The sequence below is a fragment of the Hippopotamus amphibius genome, chromosome 11, assembly GCF_030028045.1.
Source record: "Hippopotamus amphibius kiboko isolate mHipAmp2 chromosome 11, mHipAmp2.hap2, whole genome shotgun sequence".
In the NCBI taxonomy this organism is placed as follows: domain Eukaryota; kingdom Metazoa; phylum Chordata; class Mammalia; order Artiodactyla; family Hippopotamidae; genus Hippopotamus; species Hippopotamus amphibius.
In genome coordinates this window covers 4073468-4090917 of record NC_080196.1, presented here as the reverse complement: position 1 = coordinate 4090917, position 17450 = coordinate 4073468, and the positions used below count along the sequence as shown (strand labels likewise).

The 17450-nt window shown below is 48.4% G+C and overlaps 1 protein-coding gene across 1 annotated transcript in view; it reads left to right on the top strand.

Annotated features, from left to right (window-relative positions):
* The window catches only part of F13A1 (coagulation factor XIII A chain), a 144539-nt gene that overhangs the window by 100810 nt on the left and 26279 nt on the right, over window positions 1-17450 (top strand). Inside the window, exons 9-12 of the mRNA XM_057700513.1 lie at window positions 1692-1795; window positions 3147-3235; window positions 10590-10743; window positions 16618-16905. Of these exons, the coding sequence (XP_057556496.1) occupies window positions 1692-1795; window positions 3147-3235; window positions 10590-10743; window positions 16618-16905 (635 nt within the window). The remainder of the gene's footprint in view (window positions 1-1691; window positions 1796-3146; window positions 3236-10589; window positions 10744-16617; window positions 16906-17450) is intronic.

Here is a 17450-nt window from a genome sequence, read left to right as displayed (position 1 = left end):
CTGTGCTTCCGCTTCCTCCCTTGTAAATGGGGGATAATAATAATAGTACCTTTGCCACAGAGTATCGGGAACATCGTGTGTGTTCATGTGTGTAAGGCGTTAGGACACTGCCTGACGTACAGTGAGTCTGTGCTACTTGTCAGTCTTGTGATGTGCTGCCTGTGTTCACGGCCAACCCCCTTCTCCCACGCACACACGTGTGCAAACATGCTACTCACCAGCCGCAACAGCTTACAGGTCACCAAGCACACCATGCTGGCTCTTTCTTGTCTCCACAAACTTGTCTTTAGTCCTTTGTTGACCAGCTAAGTTCGCATTTATTTTTGGGGATTCATATATATCTCTTCTGCTCATATATCACTTCTGTTATGAAACCTTCCCTCCTGCCCCGAGGGCGTCCCCACTGAGACCCCATTTCACCCCAAACGAATTCCCCCTGCAGCATGCAGCACTTCAATCAATTATTTTTAGAAGTCAGAGAGTTCCCATGTTTGAGCACTTATCCTATCCAGTTCTAAGAGCTGTACGTGTGTTTCCTTGTTTCAGCCCGACAGCAAAGCTATGAAATGTTTTAACAATTGGTTTCTGTGGTCGTCATTCCTCCTCGATTGCTGGGCTCTTTATGGGCAAAACCCTACGTCTTGATCGTAGTGGGGTGTCCAGCATGGCACCTAGTGTGTGATGGGCACATCGTTAAATGAGTACCTCTGAACTGACTCAATCAAAGATGAGCTGAACTCAGAGAGAGATGGGAACGCGCAGGAATTACTGACGCTGAAGGACATGGAGGAAAGGATGGATGGTAGCTGGGTCTGAGATTCACCAGTGCCATAAACAAAGACTGCTGTAACTACCTCACGCTACCATTAGATTGTTATTACTATATGAATATTTCCTATAGTGCAGACAGGTTAATGTGCTCTCATTTGTTTCTGTAATGTCATGTAATTTCAGGTCTTTCCAAGGACATAATAATACAATTCATGGTGCTGTTTTATCCCATACTCTTGCTTCAAGGGTCATATGCTAAGTCTGAAAAGCTTTGCGTGGCCCTCAGCTCATGGGTCGCCCACCTTCGATAAAGTGTAAGGAGACACTCACCCTGACAACCTTTTCTTCTTGTTGGACATCGCATGGAAATGTGCCACAAATTACAGGCAAATAAAGACAGGAGTTAATGTTATCGTTTCTATGGCAATAGCCTAAGCCCACAAACGAAAGCACTCTATTGCTTAATTGTTACAAAGGAATATGCTTTTTATACATCTAATATACATATAAACATAAAAGGAATTCAAAGATATATAATATCTATTTCGGTTTTAATTAAGTTTTATTCCCTGCCACATCCCTTGAGCCCATAGTAAATTCTGTTTCATTAGGCAGCAGACAATGGCTAAGATCCGACTTGTTTAAGGCATTGATTAGAATAGCTCTGGGCGGCCTCAAAGATGATATTAGTGGGGGGAGAGCAACGTCCAGCCATGTGAGCGCCCCCCGGCGGTGCCCGTGGAAATGGACCTGCGCAGAAAACTTAAGCCTAGAGGCTTCCCTGCATCTCTGGGAAGCTTCCATTTCGCGTAAGCCATTCCAAACATTTCTAGATAGCGCAGCCACAGGATTTGGGGTCACTTTGGGATTTCCCAGAGCCCTGATGGGAAGTGTAATCTCACTGGAGTGTTTTTTTTAAGGAACTACCACTGCTGGAACGAAGCCTGGATGACGAGGCCTGACCTTCCCGTCGGGTTTGGAGGCTGGCAGGTCGTGGACAGCACCCCCCAGGAAAACAGCGACGGTAAACCCACATCCTGCCTCAGGGAAGGGGAGGCACTGCCGCTCTTGAGTCTGCCTTTATGATTGCCCTTGATGTGCGGGAAACACTCGCTCCCAGCGGGAACCAGCCTCAGAAGTGTGCTTCCTGGGCACGTGGACCGTGTTAACCACCTGCCAGTCAGGTTTAATTTCATCACGATGGTCGGCTTTACTCGTTGTTTCGTAACTTTTTTGGGGGGGAGCGTAAAACTTAACATGTATAATTCATCAACTCTTGCTTCGATAAGCAGTTTTGAAGATGAGAGAAAAAGTGTCTGTGTCAGCACTCCTGCTAGGCTGTAAGATATACGCCCGCCCCGCCTGATACACTGTGATAAGAGAGAAGGCAGCGGGGAAACTAAAGAACTCAGAAAATGATTACAGATCATCCTTTAAACTGTTGTTTTTCTGGAACCCGATTCCTTTTCAGGTTGTGTGATTTCTTTCAAAACTTGAGTGTGTGAGTACTTGTCTTCTGGCTTGTAAACTGTGCTAAGTGGTGGCAGTTTTGAATCCCCTTCCCAGATTTTTATAAAATCGCGTCATAAGCCTCCATTTCTCCTTCACGTGATGATGAAAATCTGTGGCTGATACAAGCTGCTGCCGTATGCGCGCATTTATACACACAAACACTCACTACATCCTCGTCAGGGACCGTCTGTACGATGGTGGATCTAAGGAGAGAAAGTTCAACACTTTCTGGTGTTCCGGGTGGATTATATATCATGACGAGGTATCTGGGTGACCAACGGCAACTAATCTCTTTTTAACAAGAGAGAGCTGGTTAAAATTCAGAGGACTTCGTAAAACTCAGCATGGGTCTACTGACTTCCTGAGTGCCCGTGGGGCCTGTGTGTGGCTCATATCCAGCTTCCCCCCTTAAACTTGACCTAGGTCCATAATGTCCAAAAACAAAAAACAAAAATAAAAACAAACAAAACAACGCAAGTACTGAGGACATAGCACTCTTTCCAACGTTCCAGATACGAGTTGTGTCAGGATAAGCCCTATGTAAGCCAACGGCTTGGCACCAACCCTCTTGAGTCTGTCTGTAGTGGGAAGAGTAGATGCAGAAGCAATGCTGCCCTATGTTCTTTCCATGGCTTCAAATCGTGGTTCCTAGAGGCATTTCCAACCAATCCCTCCTGAATGCACACGTGGGTCATTCACCCACTCTGGCCACGGAAGGCATTGGTGCTATGTCGGTGATGAAGTGGAGGAAGACTTGTCCCTGCAGAGCCACCTCAGGGCTGTGACCTGTACCCAGACCAGTTCTGCATCTGGACAGAACTGAAGATGGCAAACTCACGCTCTCCCTCCTCTGTGTGATACAGGGATGTATCGGTGCGGCCCGGCCTCTGTCCAAGCCATTAAGCATGGCCATGTCTGCTTCCAGTTTGACGCACCCTTCGTCTATGCAGAGGTAAGTGGAAAGCTGGGGAAAAGAGCTACTTTCCTTCCCAACCTCTTAACACCTCAAAGAATAAGGTACTGGGCCATTGCTTCTAAATTTCCCAGGTACATAGCGTATGCTTCATGTTTATAAAGTTAACTAGACATCATTCCAGCCTCCAGGCGCTGCAATGCTAAATGCAGTTCTTATTTAACATTTTTTTTCCTTGATGGTTTGAGATTTTTCTGCTGAAAAACAATTGCTTTACTAACCTTAGCTTAGGTCTCTGCAGCCATGAAGTAGGTGTCAGCTGCTCCCAAGATATTAAGTGACTAAATGAATCATCCGGCTGAAAACTGGTGGAGTTGGTGCATGAGTTGAAATGGCAGAGTGCACTGCTTCTCCCTGAGACTAGGCCAGCGGTTCACGTAAAACAAAATCCAAACACACCCCAACTGTGGCCTTCATCTGGGAACTCTGGTCCTTTTCCTGCCATGCCAGGCCATCCTCCACCAGTGGAGACAGAGAGTAGAGCTGCGAGAACATGGAGGGGAGGAAATGGGGCTGGGACACAGCTCACTAATGGGTGGATGGGGACACTTTGGGGGAGGGTCTGAAATTCTGGAAGAACTGGACGGAGGCTGGAAGCAGAGAGGGCAGTTCAAGGGTGCTCCCAAGTGAGCTCTGAAAGTCAAATTAAATGTAACAGTTATCAAGCAAAGGAGAAGGCTGGGAGGCTGCTGAGGGCAGAGGTGAGGAGCAGAGACATTTGAGAGGCTGAGAGGAAGGACCTACTCAGTACGTAATTTCATCAATAAACACAATGAAATTAATGTCCACCACGATGTAATCACTTTGCTTACCATGTGATGCTCTTAGCAGTCCTTTAAAATGGGTGTTATAATTCTTCCCATTTTACAGAAAAGAAAAGTGGGGCAAAGAGTGGTTAAATAACCTTTCCACAATCCTCTAACCAATAAGGAGGAGTGCTAAGATTTAAAGCCAGGCAGGCACCTGAGCTCACGCTAGTAACCACCACTTTCTGCTACTATTCTAGAAGGAGTAAGTGTCTATTATTAACATGTATCAGGCACTGTAGGGATTCAGAAGCCTTCGCCCTTAAGAAACTTGATTCTTGATGGAGATGGTGGTACATAAACACAGCAATATTTAAATAGCAATAATGCAAGGGATGCCGTGGAACTAAGTGTCAGACGAGCGATGCAGGTGATAAATGATCTGTGTTTATGTTAATTGAGAAATATGAGCTAGGAACTGAGGTAGGACAGCAAAGACCACAGGACCCTGTCCAGGGAGAGAGGGTGACCTGGGAACAGACACAAGGACGCCGCCTGATGGCCACAGTACCACGAGCGGAGTATCGCAGGAGCCTGAGGAAGGAGGGCCAGGATGCTCCCTGGAGGGAGTAGAGCCTGAACCAAGTCTGGAGGGATGATTGGTAATTATTCAGGCAAAGGGGGTAAGAACGAGGAGAAAACTTGAGCCTCCAGATGGTATGTGCAGACAATTAAAAACTATACAGGCTCAGGAAAAGTGATGTTCGGAGGTGTCAGATGATGACAGCTGAAGGAACTCGACGTGGAACCTCTGTCCTGAGAAATGGGCACCTCGCCCTGTGAACGAGAGGCTTCCCGTGGGGAAGGGACGGGAGACTGTGCAGCTCAGGCTTGAAGGGCAGGCCTCCGGGTGGGAGGCACAGGAAGGCGGGGACGTTACTCACACCGGAACCAGACAAATGGCGACAGGCGGGGAAGGACGGGGAAATGTTTCCCAGGCTTGGGAAATGTTTCGGAAATAAAATAAGCAAAACCGGACATGTGAATTACATGAAAGGAACAAGTGTCTCTTCCACTGTACCTCCCATTACAGTTTCTAGAAGCCTTGGGAGAACAGGCAGACTGTATTTGGAATTTCACCCACTCGATTTCATTTTGAGATTTAAAGATTTATCCAATCCTCCCCAGCTGCCACCTGATGGTTTCTGAGGCTACGAGGACTTCTAATTGGGAAATCACTCTAAAACTTGCCATGCCTTGTTTTTGTATTCTTATGATGCTTTGTTGCTGCAAAGGAGAGAGGACCAGCCTCCCTCCAAGAGCACGTTGCCTAATAGCTGTTAATGTGAACGCTTTCTGCTATTATTAAACATAGATCAGGGTGTTGTGAATGTCATCGGGGCGCACGGGTTATAATTACTCCTCCTTCACCCGCTGCAGGCTTGTCTGACAGCACGTGTGATGTGCTGCTTTGGCACAGCTGAGCGTCAGGGCTGAGCCATTGATGAGAGAGGCTCGAACTGCTGAAAAGTGTGTGAGGACTCTTTTCTCAAGGGTCCGAAAGCAGGGCTCCACGGGGGGGGGCGTCATCTTCAGCTTTAATGAGCGTCTACATGACTCAGGTCCAACACTGCGTCCTCTCTCCCTTTCCCGCCTCCTCGCTGCGTAAGCTCACCTCTCGCCACCCCAGCCATGTCCGCCGGAACCTGCCTTTTCTTGCCTCTCAGCGGGCTGACGTCTTGGTCACTCCTTACTCATTTCTGGGCCGGAACAAGCATCATGTTCATTGACTTTTTTTTTGGTTTTCTCAGGGCTCCTTTCGTGAAAGCAGAAGCCCAAACAAGAGGGGTGTGCACAGAACGCATCCTACCTCCGCCCTTTTCCTTTTCTCCTCCATTTTGGGAATCTACTCTTCCTGTTTCTAGATTTCTCCCAGGGATTGAGGCTTATTTCTCTAGCTCCTTCCCTTCTCGTGCCTCCAGCCTTGGGGAGAGTTCCTCGGTTCTGGAGGCTGTTCTGCCTGTTCTCCCCGACCCCTGGTGGCCTGGGGCTCCTAAAGGGAGCAGAACGGCTCTCGGTGTCTGGGGCTACCTTCCCCACTCCCACGTTCACTGAGCATTCAGGAGCCGCTGCTTCTCTCCTGTCTTAGCTTCTTCTAATTGGGGCGGTTGTCCCCTTCACACCACCCCACCCAAACTCACACACACACACACACGCACACGCTCACTCACGCACATACACCTCCATTTTCCCTCCCTGACGCTGAGCTGATTTTCACAGCAGCAGTGACAGGCTCCTCGGGCCACAGTCACCACCCCATTGTTCCAGGAGCCACGCCGTCCCTCATTCGGGGCCGGCTGTTCTCTGTACATAACTGTGCAAGTGCTCCTCTGCAGATTTTTCATTCTCAGTTCAAGGTTGTTTATTTCGCTGTCACTTATTAGATGAGCCTATTTTTTGGCATCTCCTAGTCTGATCTAAAAGAGTTCACCCATTCATTCAAATAACTTATAAAACTTTGGAGTCATCTTGGCTTCTCTTCTTAACCTTCCTCAGGCATCTTGCCAGAAATACCTTCCAATAAGATCACAGATGCAACCACAGATCCGCAGGAGACCACGCCTGTGAGCTCCATCATTACCCTCTGAGCTGTGAACAGCCCTGAGGTCCGGGATGTCTCCTCCTCATCTATGTCCTTCCTCCTCGCTTGCCCCTTTCCTGTTTCTTCCTCACAAACCAGCCAGAGTCATCCTTCAACATGTAAATAAAAACTTGTCACTCCCCTGCCCCAAACCTTCTAATGGATTCCCATCACCTTTGCAATACAATTAGGCATAAATCATTACAAGATTCTCTGCGATCTGACCCCTGGCTTTCCTCCACCCCCATCCCTTGCTTATTTCCCTCCAGCCATCCTGAGCTTCGCGCTCTTTTGTCCGAGTCTTTACACGTAATGTGGCTTTGGTTAGGAGAGCCCCTCCCTCCCCTCCCCTCCACTTTGCATGTTCTGTTCCCTCTGCATCCAGGTCTCTGCTCGGCTCACCTCCTCAGAGAGGCCTTTGCTCACCCCACCTCCCCCCTGAAACATCACTATACCTGCCCATTGTTTCTGCCCTTCTACTCTGACTTGTGTTACTATTTCTCTCCTTTCTACAACGTAAGTTCCACGCAGGTAGGGTTTGCGCGTTCGTCACTGAAAGCACAGAAGCCACCAGTAAATGCATGAGTGAATGGAGCAAACAAGAGCGTGTGCCCAGCACACCGCTGAGGCCAGTGTCTCACAGGCACGGGGGCCAGATGGCGCCCTCCAGCGCGGGCAGTCCTGGTGGGGGATGAGGTCCACGCGTGCAGCCGCAGGGCACACACAGGAGCGGGGCAGCGTAGCCAGCCCCCTACGGGCTGAAGGAATGGCAGGCATGCGCTGGATGCCTGGCAGCTGTGCCAGGAAGGCTCCCGGAGCAAGTGGGCATCCACTGCCTGCCTTCGTAAGCCCTGGGAGAAGGTGGTTCTCCTCCAGCGATGCGGTTACCGCCACTTAGGAACACGTGAACAGAGCAAACACTGTCCTGGGTCCTGAAAACAAGAGCCTCCATCCTGAGTGGTGAGAAGTATAGGTTCTGCCGGCAGTGGACACACGTTTGCATTCCATGGGCACAAGCAGACGTTTGCGGAGAGGCCCCTCTAGCCTGAGGACCCAGCCCACCTTTGCTGAGCCCCAGGGGCCCTGAAACATCCAAACATGCTCTTACATCAGAGTCTTTACACACACTGTTCCTCTTACTAGAAAGCTCTCCCCCTCCTCTCCACCCCACTTTGAAAGTGCCTATGTCTGACCAAGAAGCAAGGAGAGGTGCTGAAAGTAGCCATATTTCATGTCGAATTGCCTGGGGTTTGCGTCACCTTAGTCCCTTCAAATGTATGGGTAGGACTAGATGGTCCCTAAGACTCCTGTCCACTCAAAAGAAATTAAACATAGGGCTTTCACAGGTGGTGCTGATCTACTCATCAGCCTTGCAAGGGAGGTATAATTCAACCCAGGCTCAGAGACATTCAGTAACTTGCTCAGAGTCACACAGCCTAAGTCCAATATTTCTTCCACTTACGATTGTTCTACCATGAAGACCCAACTGGTCTTGGAGATAGTTTCTAAGCCCCTCGGTGATTCTAACATGGAGTCAGAGTGGAGAACCACCACATGAGTGGCTGAAACCAAAAAGAAAACTTGCAGGTATCACTTGGAAAGAAGTCTTTCCCTCTACCCCCACCCCCAATATACATTTGCAAACGTGGTTTTACGTGTGTGTTTTTCCTCTCCTCTCCCCACAAGGGACAGTGTCGTGGGCTGGCCTGAGGTTTCAGCTCCACACGTTTCCTGAGCTATGCTCAAGGCGAAACAAGGATTTAGCCACTTTCATATTTAGCCTTGTCTCCCTGGAAAACCGAGAGCCGCTGTAAGGGTTGTTTATTAAGAGGGTATTTATCATTTCGTGGCTGTAATTTGCAAGTGAGGAGAGAGCTGTCCGTGCCTGCATGGTCTTCTCCAGAGGGAAAGCCGAAACTCTCAGGAAGCTCATTTAAAGTTTCCTTAAACTTTGTTTTCCAAAATGAGAAATACGCCTTAGGTGTCTGCTCTGTCCTCTCCTGTCCAGATTCCTGGCTTCGCACCTCAGCCTCTCACATCACGTGCCTGTCACCACCACCAAGCCCTGGGGACTCTGCTGAGGGTCAGGGCCAGAGTCATCGCCCCGCAGAGATCTGAGGCAGCTGAGAGTCCCCCGGGCCCCGGGCCTGGAAGCAGCTCCCCACCACGTGGTGCCACGGTCTCGTGGGGCAATGTGAGACAGGTGGTATGCTGCGAGACTGCAGGGAGCACGCACGGGCCAGCCAGGGTGGAGGGCAGGGCATGTCCTATAGGCCAGCCAGGGTGGAGGTCAGGGCATATCCTACAGGCCAGCCAGGCTGAAGTTCAGGGCTTGTGCTATGACCACCCAGGGTGAAGGTCAGGGCATGTCCTATAGGTCACCCAGGGTGAAGGTCAGGGCATGTCCTACAGGCCAGCCAAGGTGGAGGTCAGGGCATGTGCTATGACCACCCAGGGTGAAGGTCAGGGCATGTCCTACAGGCCAGCCAGGCTGAAGGTCAGGGCATGTGCTATGGCCACCCAAGGTGAAGGTCAGGGCATGTGCGATGGGCCTGCCCCTGCCCACGTTTGCACTTCCTCTCCACCACCTCCCAGCCATGGGACCACAAACACTCTGCTGACCCTCTGACTCCTAGTACCTCGCCTATAAAACATGGATAATAGTACCTACCTCGCAGGATTATTGTCGTGGGCTTTAAATTAAATCATTTAAAATGTCCGTGGAACATTATGGGTCAATAAATGTTGATGACTTACTTTCTCCTGAGTAGAGATCAGACTTTATGTAAATTCAGAACGTTTTATGAAAAAGTAGAGAAAAGGTGTTCTCTTAAACCTCATCTTTAAAAGCTAGCAATCTATCATCAGATTTTCCCATTGCCTAATAACGACCACGGCATTTTTACTCGGTTTTGGTGTTTACAAGTCATGCTCACGTAGCTTCTGTCTTGCTCGGTCCCAAAGTGTCCCTACGAAACCAGCAGAACAAGTGGAGTTATTTTCATTTTGCAGAAGCAAGAGCTGAGGTTCAGAGAGGACAAGGTGACTTTCTAAAGGTGCGCATCCAAGCTCAGAGCCTGCATCCCTGCAGCTGATGCAGCATGTCTCCCAAATACCTTCTTCAGAACCGTTGAAGCTGCCAGCCCCTCGGCCTATCACAGCCTTCCTTCTCTCCATTTATTTGCTTTAATTATTTTCAGCTTTAACGGGGTAAAATTGATATTTAAAATGCATACATTTTTTAAAGGTTAGATTTTATTTTATTTTATTTTATTTTATTATTTATGTGTTTATTTATTGGCTGTGTTGGGTCTTCGTCGCTGTGTGCAGGCTTTCTGTAGTTGTGGTGAGCAGGGGCTACTCTTCGTTGCCGTGCACGGGCTTCTCATTGTGATGGCTTCTCTTGTTGTGGAGCACGGGCTCTAGGTGCACGGGCTTCAGTAGTTGTGGCAGGTGGGCTCAGTAGTTGTGGTGCACACGCTTAGTTGCTCCACAGCATGTGGGATCTTCCCAGCCCCGGGATCGAACCCGTGTCCACTGCACTGACAGGCAGATTCTTAACCACTGGACCACCAAGGAAGTCCTCAAAATGCATACATTTAATGTATTCATCTTGATGAGTTTGGACATATGCAAACAGCTGGAGAAAAATCTCCCCAGAAGCCGCCCAGCAGACTTCCTCTTCTTCCTGGAAGTAGGTCACACCGTCACTGTCAGCTTAAAAGAAGTCTGAGAGAGTTAACAGACAGGTGCTTTCTGCTCTGCCTTAGGAGGCAGAGTTTGCCAGCAAGAAAAAGGAAAGAAAGAAGTGATTGGTACTTAAAATGACTTAGCACAATGAATAATGTTGTCTCCAGGGATCCTATGTGACTACACTATTGAGAGTTAGAGATTTGGGTGACAAGGACCTTGGAAGATGGCTAATGGTCTCCTCTCCTGTTTCTAGGTCAACAGTGATCTTATTTACATTACAGCTAAGAAAGATGGCACTCATGTGGTTGAAACCCTTGATACCACCCACATTGGGAAATTAATTGTGACCAAACAAGTTGGAGGAGATGGCATAAAGGATATTACTGATACCTACAAATTCCAAGAAGGTGAGTGACTGCAATGGAACGAAGATTTCTCTGCCCGAGTCCCCTTAGTACTTCCGTGGTGACAGTCCCTATCACCATGAAGACATGTGTTCCGGAGAAAGCGTGGCCATTTGCAGCATGTGGAAGTTAGGATAGAGCTTGAGTGAAAACACATCACAGCCACAGTTTCTCATGTCATTCTAGTTTCGGTTATTTGTTTGCTTTGAGTAGATTTCCCCTACACAGGGCTTTTGAAATGATTGGTTTAAAGTCACATCTATTTTAACAGAATATGGAATGTGTTCTTCTTCATAAAAATATGAATCTTAATTTTAAATAATCCTATTAGAAAACATCACATAACTAATGTACTTTTCATTCAATAATGAAATTTAAATAACCATTCACATTTATTTAGTACTTTACGAACTATTTTCACATGCATTATTCCAGGGAAGTATCATGGAAACCCCTTGAGGCAGATAATACAATATTAATAGGACACTGCAATCTCACTAATTCAGGCCAATAGGGTAAAGGCCTGTTTGAATCATAAAATAACATTAAGGTGGTTTTGTTAACTTTTCATGTTTTCAGTGGAGCTGTTGAGTTCAGTCCCGTCGCAACCAGGACTGAGCGCCTGCTCCACGCCTGAAATTGTTTGGTACTGGGAGTCCCCTCGGTGAGCAGGACCCAGTTTCTGACCGAGTGATAGGTTCCTTCTGCCGAGAGGGCTTTGAAAACAAAGAAGAGGGACACTGAGTCCAGCTAGGAGATTCAGAAAAGGCAAAGCCCGATAAGGGAAGTCACAGATCACAGTTAAAGGAAGCTGGATCCGGGCTTCCAGGAGATGGGAACATGACAGAGGCATGGGGTGTGACGCAGCCGGTGTGTTTAGGGCCCTGCAGGCATCACGAAAGCATGAAGCTGAGAGCACCCAGCAGCTGGAATCAAAGGTCCCCAAGGTCGGTAGTGGATAGGAGGTGGAGGACCTTGGGTGTCTTCATGGGGACGTGGAATATGTATTACAAGTGATTCAGCAACAGAGCTTCTTAGGGGTGGCATTTATTTTAGTGAATGGGTGAAAATGAAGAGTGATTTGCATGTATCTAAATATTCATAAGTGTTCCTGAAACGCTGAGTGCGGAATTTGTTTTAAATATTTTAGCTCTTCTCCCTGCTCTTGTTTACAAAAGCAATTTGCACTATAAAGAGAAAGTTCGCTGCATTGAGAATTCTTATGCTTAGTATTAGAAATTCAGGATTTGTGTCATCTGAACCAGTGCATTTTTGCTGTGTTCCTGAAATGGTTAGTTCTTCTCTTCTGGTGGTATCATCCTTCACACAACATAGATACAAACGATATTTCTTTTTCTTTTCGGATTTTTTTCTAAATAGAGGGTTTTTAAAAACATAAGCGCCATAAAACAAAACAAACAAGCAATGCCCTCTTGGGATAGAGCAACAGGCGAAAAGGTTTGGAAAGGAAAAGGAAGAGCCCACAGAGGAGGTGACAGGAGCTGGCTGCAGCATTCACTCCCTTATTCATGCATCCTTTCAACCACTCACTGTTAACCACCCGCCAGATTCCAAACTCTGTCGGATGGAGACACGCATTGCCCTGCCTTCCCAGCTATGCTGGCTGGAGAGACGGGCAGGAAACAAGCCGTGTGACGGGTGCCCGGGACAGGGGTGGGTGGACAGATGCTCAGGGATCCTGGAGGACATTAGCGGTGGGCTCCCTGAGCCTGAAGGACAAACCGGGAAACACCGGGACGGCTCTTTCCCCAGTTCTCCAGGAAAAGGCAGCAGGACAGGAATTGTGGATAAACTCTCCCTGTGTGGAAGAAGTCCTGAGCAGACAGTGTCTGGAGCAAGAGCTGAGCCTCTTGTTCTAGCTGTCCGAGTGACCAGCTATCTCGTCTAAACCATGCGGCAGGATGCCCTGAGCAGTCAGCCGCAGAGGTGGCGATGGAGGCCAGATCAGGGTCAGATGTCAAGAGAGGAAGGACCAAAAACCAGTCCATGAAAGAGGAGATGGGAACTTGGCCAAGGGAGAACCCAGATTAAAACAAATAGCGTGCCAGCTATGAATGGAGAAGACATCTGAGGTCCGGGCCTCCAGGGTTTGGGAAGCAGGCAAGGCTCAGAGGAGTGGAGAGTGTGAGGGCCTGGTCCAAGTGGAAGAGCCCCTAAGTCTGCAGAGACAGTTTAAGAGATACCCCATCCCACTCCTGGGCTGGAGTGTGATCCCAGGTAGACCATTAGCTTCTTCATCAAGGACGTTTCATATTCAAAGGTTGGGAATGACCGAGGGAGTGCTGTTTAAGAAGGACGCTGATTCTGCACCTGTACGTGGTGGGAAAGTGTGAGTGGCTACTGCTGTCCCCACGGGCATCTAGGAACGATGCCAGCATCCACACCCTGCGTTTGCCACCCTGACCCTCATGATTGACTCGCTCACATAATTTCTCTACAGAGGCTGAGTGTGGCCACGCACTTGTGGTGGGGAGTATAAACATAGAAAAAAACGATTCCCAGATGTAGGAATTTACTATTTTAATTAACTAGATTGTGAAAAGATCATTTTTTCACGGAGGTGAACTAAAGCGTCACGTTAATTTTATACCTTTCTTTAAAATAGGAGATGAAGAAACTATAAGATTTTGAAAATCAAAATTCTTAGAACTTCCCATGGGGCAAAATGTCTTCTTCTGTGATGGTGTCTGGGGCCCGTTTCCTCTTCACTCCATCAGTTATTCCCTCTGTCACGTGTGTTTTCAACTCTGCTTCTCTATTAGCTCCTTCCCATGAGCATGTTACCTGTGTTAAAAAAAAATTTACGAAACTGCTTTTCAACAACACAGCCCCCCCAAACAGGATCCGTCCTTTCTTCTCTTTGCCTCCACAGCTGCCCACACCCAGCGTCCCATCCCATCAGGTTCCCTTTCCTTTCATTCCTCACCCACTGTGCGCGGAGTTCTGCCACCTGCTCATCCTTGGAGCCCTGCTCAAGGCTGCCAAGACAGCTGACCGCCATGTGGAATAAACATTTTGCAGATTTCAGGCTGCCTGAAACCTCCTGTATTTTCAATGCTATTGCTCACTCCCGATTCTTGAAGTTCTCTCTTCTTTTCATAATTTTTTTTAAAAAATTTTAACTTTCTTAAATTTATTTTTTATTGAAGTATCATTGCTGTACGATATTATGTAAGTTACAGGTGTACAATATAGAGATTCCTAATTTTTAAAGGTTATACTCAATTAATAGGTATTATAAAATATTGGCTACATTCCCCAAATTGTACAATATATCTTTGTCGTTTATTTTATACCGAATAGTTTGTACCTCTTAATCTTCTACCCCTCTATTTCCCCTCCCCCACCTTCCAGCTGGTAAGCACGAGTTTGTGCTCTGTATCTGTGAGTCTGCTTTTTTGTTATATTCACTAGTTTTTAGGTTCCACGTGTAAGTGATATCATACAGTATTTGCCCTTCTTTGACTTATTTCACTTAGCATAAGGTCCTCCAAATCCATCCATGGTGCTGCAAATAGCAACATTTCATTCTTTGTTACAGCTGAGTAATATTCCATTGTGTACACCACATCTTCTTTATCCATTCATCTGCTGCTGAACACTTCGGTTGCTTTGAAATTCTCTCTTCTCTTTCTTCCTATGATACTGCTCTCTCCTGGTTCCATCCCAACCTTCCTGATTTTTTTTCCATCTTCTTCTGCAGCTCGGAGCTCCCCTTCCTTTGCCCCCTCGGAATGTTGCTTCTTTCCAGGCTTTGTCCCTACTACTAGCTGGTGTAAACAATGCACCCACATAGTGACTCTCCCAAAGCCTGTCTCCAGCCTAGACGTCACCTTGAAACCCCACATTCACCTAAATGTCCCATAAGAAGCTGAAAAACCAAACCTTCCCAAATGCCACCTTCTGTCACTCCCTCCCCACGGCAGACCGGCTGTGAAGTCCCTCCTAGCATCCGGAAGCTTCCACCGCCCCTCCTCCCCTCGGCCAGCTCAGCTTCTCCCCACGGAGGCACCTCTCTGACAGAGACCACGTTCCCAACGCTGGCATCCTCCTCCCGCGTTTTGCCTAAATGCATATTTGGAGCCCATCCAAGGCAACGATCATGAAAGCTCTCTTTCTTGGGGAGCTATTTGCCAGCTGCTTCCTGCTAAAATAGTTCCCTGCATTTTCCTGTCACAGACCCTCCTTCCCTTTAGTATCATCTCCGTCTTATCGATTGTAAGCATGTCCTCTAGCCATTGCTTGTCCCTGACCACTTCTTCCTGGCACATTCCTGCAGTCTTGACAATCAGAGAAATTGTTAATACGCACACGCACACACAGAAATACACATTCGTGTTGTTTGCAACACCTGCCAGCATTTTCTCTGTCTTTGCAAAGTCCTAGAAGCTGCCGATTCTTATGCATGTCCTACCTCTAAACCACTTACCAACCCTACCACGTTTGCTCCCTTACTGCACAAACAAGGAAACTGATGGTAATAATAGCGCCCCCTGCAGAGTCCTTCTGAGGAGTGGATGAGAAAGTACACAATACACACTTCCCATGACGCCCGTCATAGAGTTAGCTCTCAGTGACACTCGTTGTCACTGTTAATTGACCTCTTCATTTTCATTGCATTTGCCTATTAATTAAGTGCGAGGCAACAATTTAAAAATTAACATAACTATAAAAGCCAGCATTTTTATTTCATAGTGATTCTTCTTTTGCTGGCCATTCACAGGACTAGTTTTTACACAATAGTTTGCCTGGCGGGCTTGTACATGCACTAAGATACACCCAGAGGCGTTCAGACAGCAAAGACTACGGGGGAGAGTCAGCCCCCACTGGAGTCGCGAGCAGCAGGCTCTGTCTGAGCCCCGACGTGCACCTGTATTTCTCGATTCCTCACGTGCACAGACCTACTTCTTAATTCTTCCAGGTCTCACTTTCTTCTCCTCATCGTTGCCACCACCACCTTGGAAACCCTACATAAGACATTTTCCTGAAAACAACACACACATCTCAAACTCCACCACCAGATGCCAAAAGGTGTCCCTCAGAAAGATGTGTTCAATGTCAGATGAGTTTGGGAAACATTGTGTTAAAGTAAACAAGTCTCCCCAGGGTTGGGCTCAATCTCAGAGCCTTGGCCAGGCTGGGGAATGTCGCCAGCATCCGGGAGGCACCAGAGGACCCAGTGATCCCCATGGGAACGTGGCCTCCGAGCCTTGCGTGGGGAAGGCTTGCTCACGATGAGCTAGATGTGAGTGCGTGGGGCCAGGCGCTGCTTGGGAAGCGTGATCTCTGCACCCTGCCCAGGGGGCAAAGGGCAACAGGGAAGGAGAGCAGGGCAGGGCGGAAGCTGCCCAGGGGTCAGCTCTGCGGGTGCAAGTGCGACAGGTTCAAGTGGAAAGAGACATGAGGAAGACAGGTCTTGTCAGGCCTGTCCTGACCCACGAAGGTGATAAAACTCATGTTGTAGAAGGCGGATCGGCAAGATGCAACTCTTCCGGCAATGTGGCCAGGACATTGGGAGGGAAGCAGACTGATGCCACATTTCGAGAAGAGTTAGGTTTCGTCAGTTCTGCAAGCCCTGAAACAGTGGCCCTGGAGAAACAACCCTTAGAGTAAGCTCTGTAGCAACCCCCGTTCAGATAGACTGGACCTGGCAGCCTGGGCAGCTCCTAACTCTCTGGGAGCTTTCTAGAATGTATAACACAGGTTGATGATGACGCCTGCCTCAAAGGGAAGCCTGTGGCTTACAGGGGCATCCCACAAAGTCCAGCTCGCAGGGCCCGCAGCACATCGTCCATTACCCTGAGTTTCTCTTGAGTGGCTTGCACCCCGTTGATCTTATCTCCGCACCTTTCCTAGGCCAAGAAGAAGAGAGGCTGGCCCTAGAAACGGCCCTGATGTATGGCACTAAAAAGCCCCTCAACACAGAGGGCATCTTCAAATCGAGGTCTGATGTCCACATGAACTTTGAAGTGGAGAATGCCGTGCTGGGCAAAGACCTGAAGGTCACCATCACCTTCCGGAACAACGGCACCACCGTCTACACCATCACAGCCTATCTCTCGGGCAACATCACCTTCTATACCGGAGTCTCCAAGGTGGAATTCAAGAATCAGACATTTGATGTGACACTGGCGCCCTTGTCTGGTACGTTAACGAGGAGGGCCTCTCTCTCTCCAGGATGTATCACTTGCTTCCCTGTCTGGCTCTGTGCTGGACCCCCTAATAACTTCCTGTCAAAGTTGAAGTCCTGGCCCAGAGCTCAGGGGCGTGAGCCACAGGGGAGGACCCACTTTTTCTAGAAAGGCCCCACTTTCACCTTCATAACGCATACACAGACGTGACCCCTGAAATTTTCAAAGCCTAGCGCTTGGTGGGTCGTGAATGTTAAACGTCATGGAACCTCTTGCTGCACACAGGGTGGGCCGAGAAGCTGAAGCACCAGCACCTACTGGGCGCTGGTCAGAAATCCAGACTCTCAGGCCCCACCCCGGACTTGGGGAATCAGGACGTGCATTTTAACAAGATCCCAGGGGGACTGGTTTGCACAGGAAAGTCAGTGAAGCTCGAGTTTCCGAAGGCAAGCCTGCTGGCGGTACCTCTCTCCCGATTAGGAACAGCTTTGGGGGGTGAGGGGGCGGCCCAGCAGGAAGGGCATGTTAGGCTTTACCATTGAGGGGTCAGGGGATCTA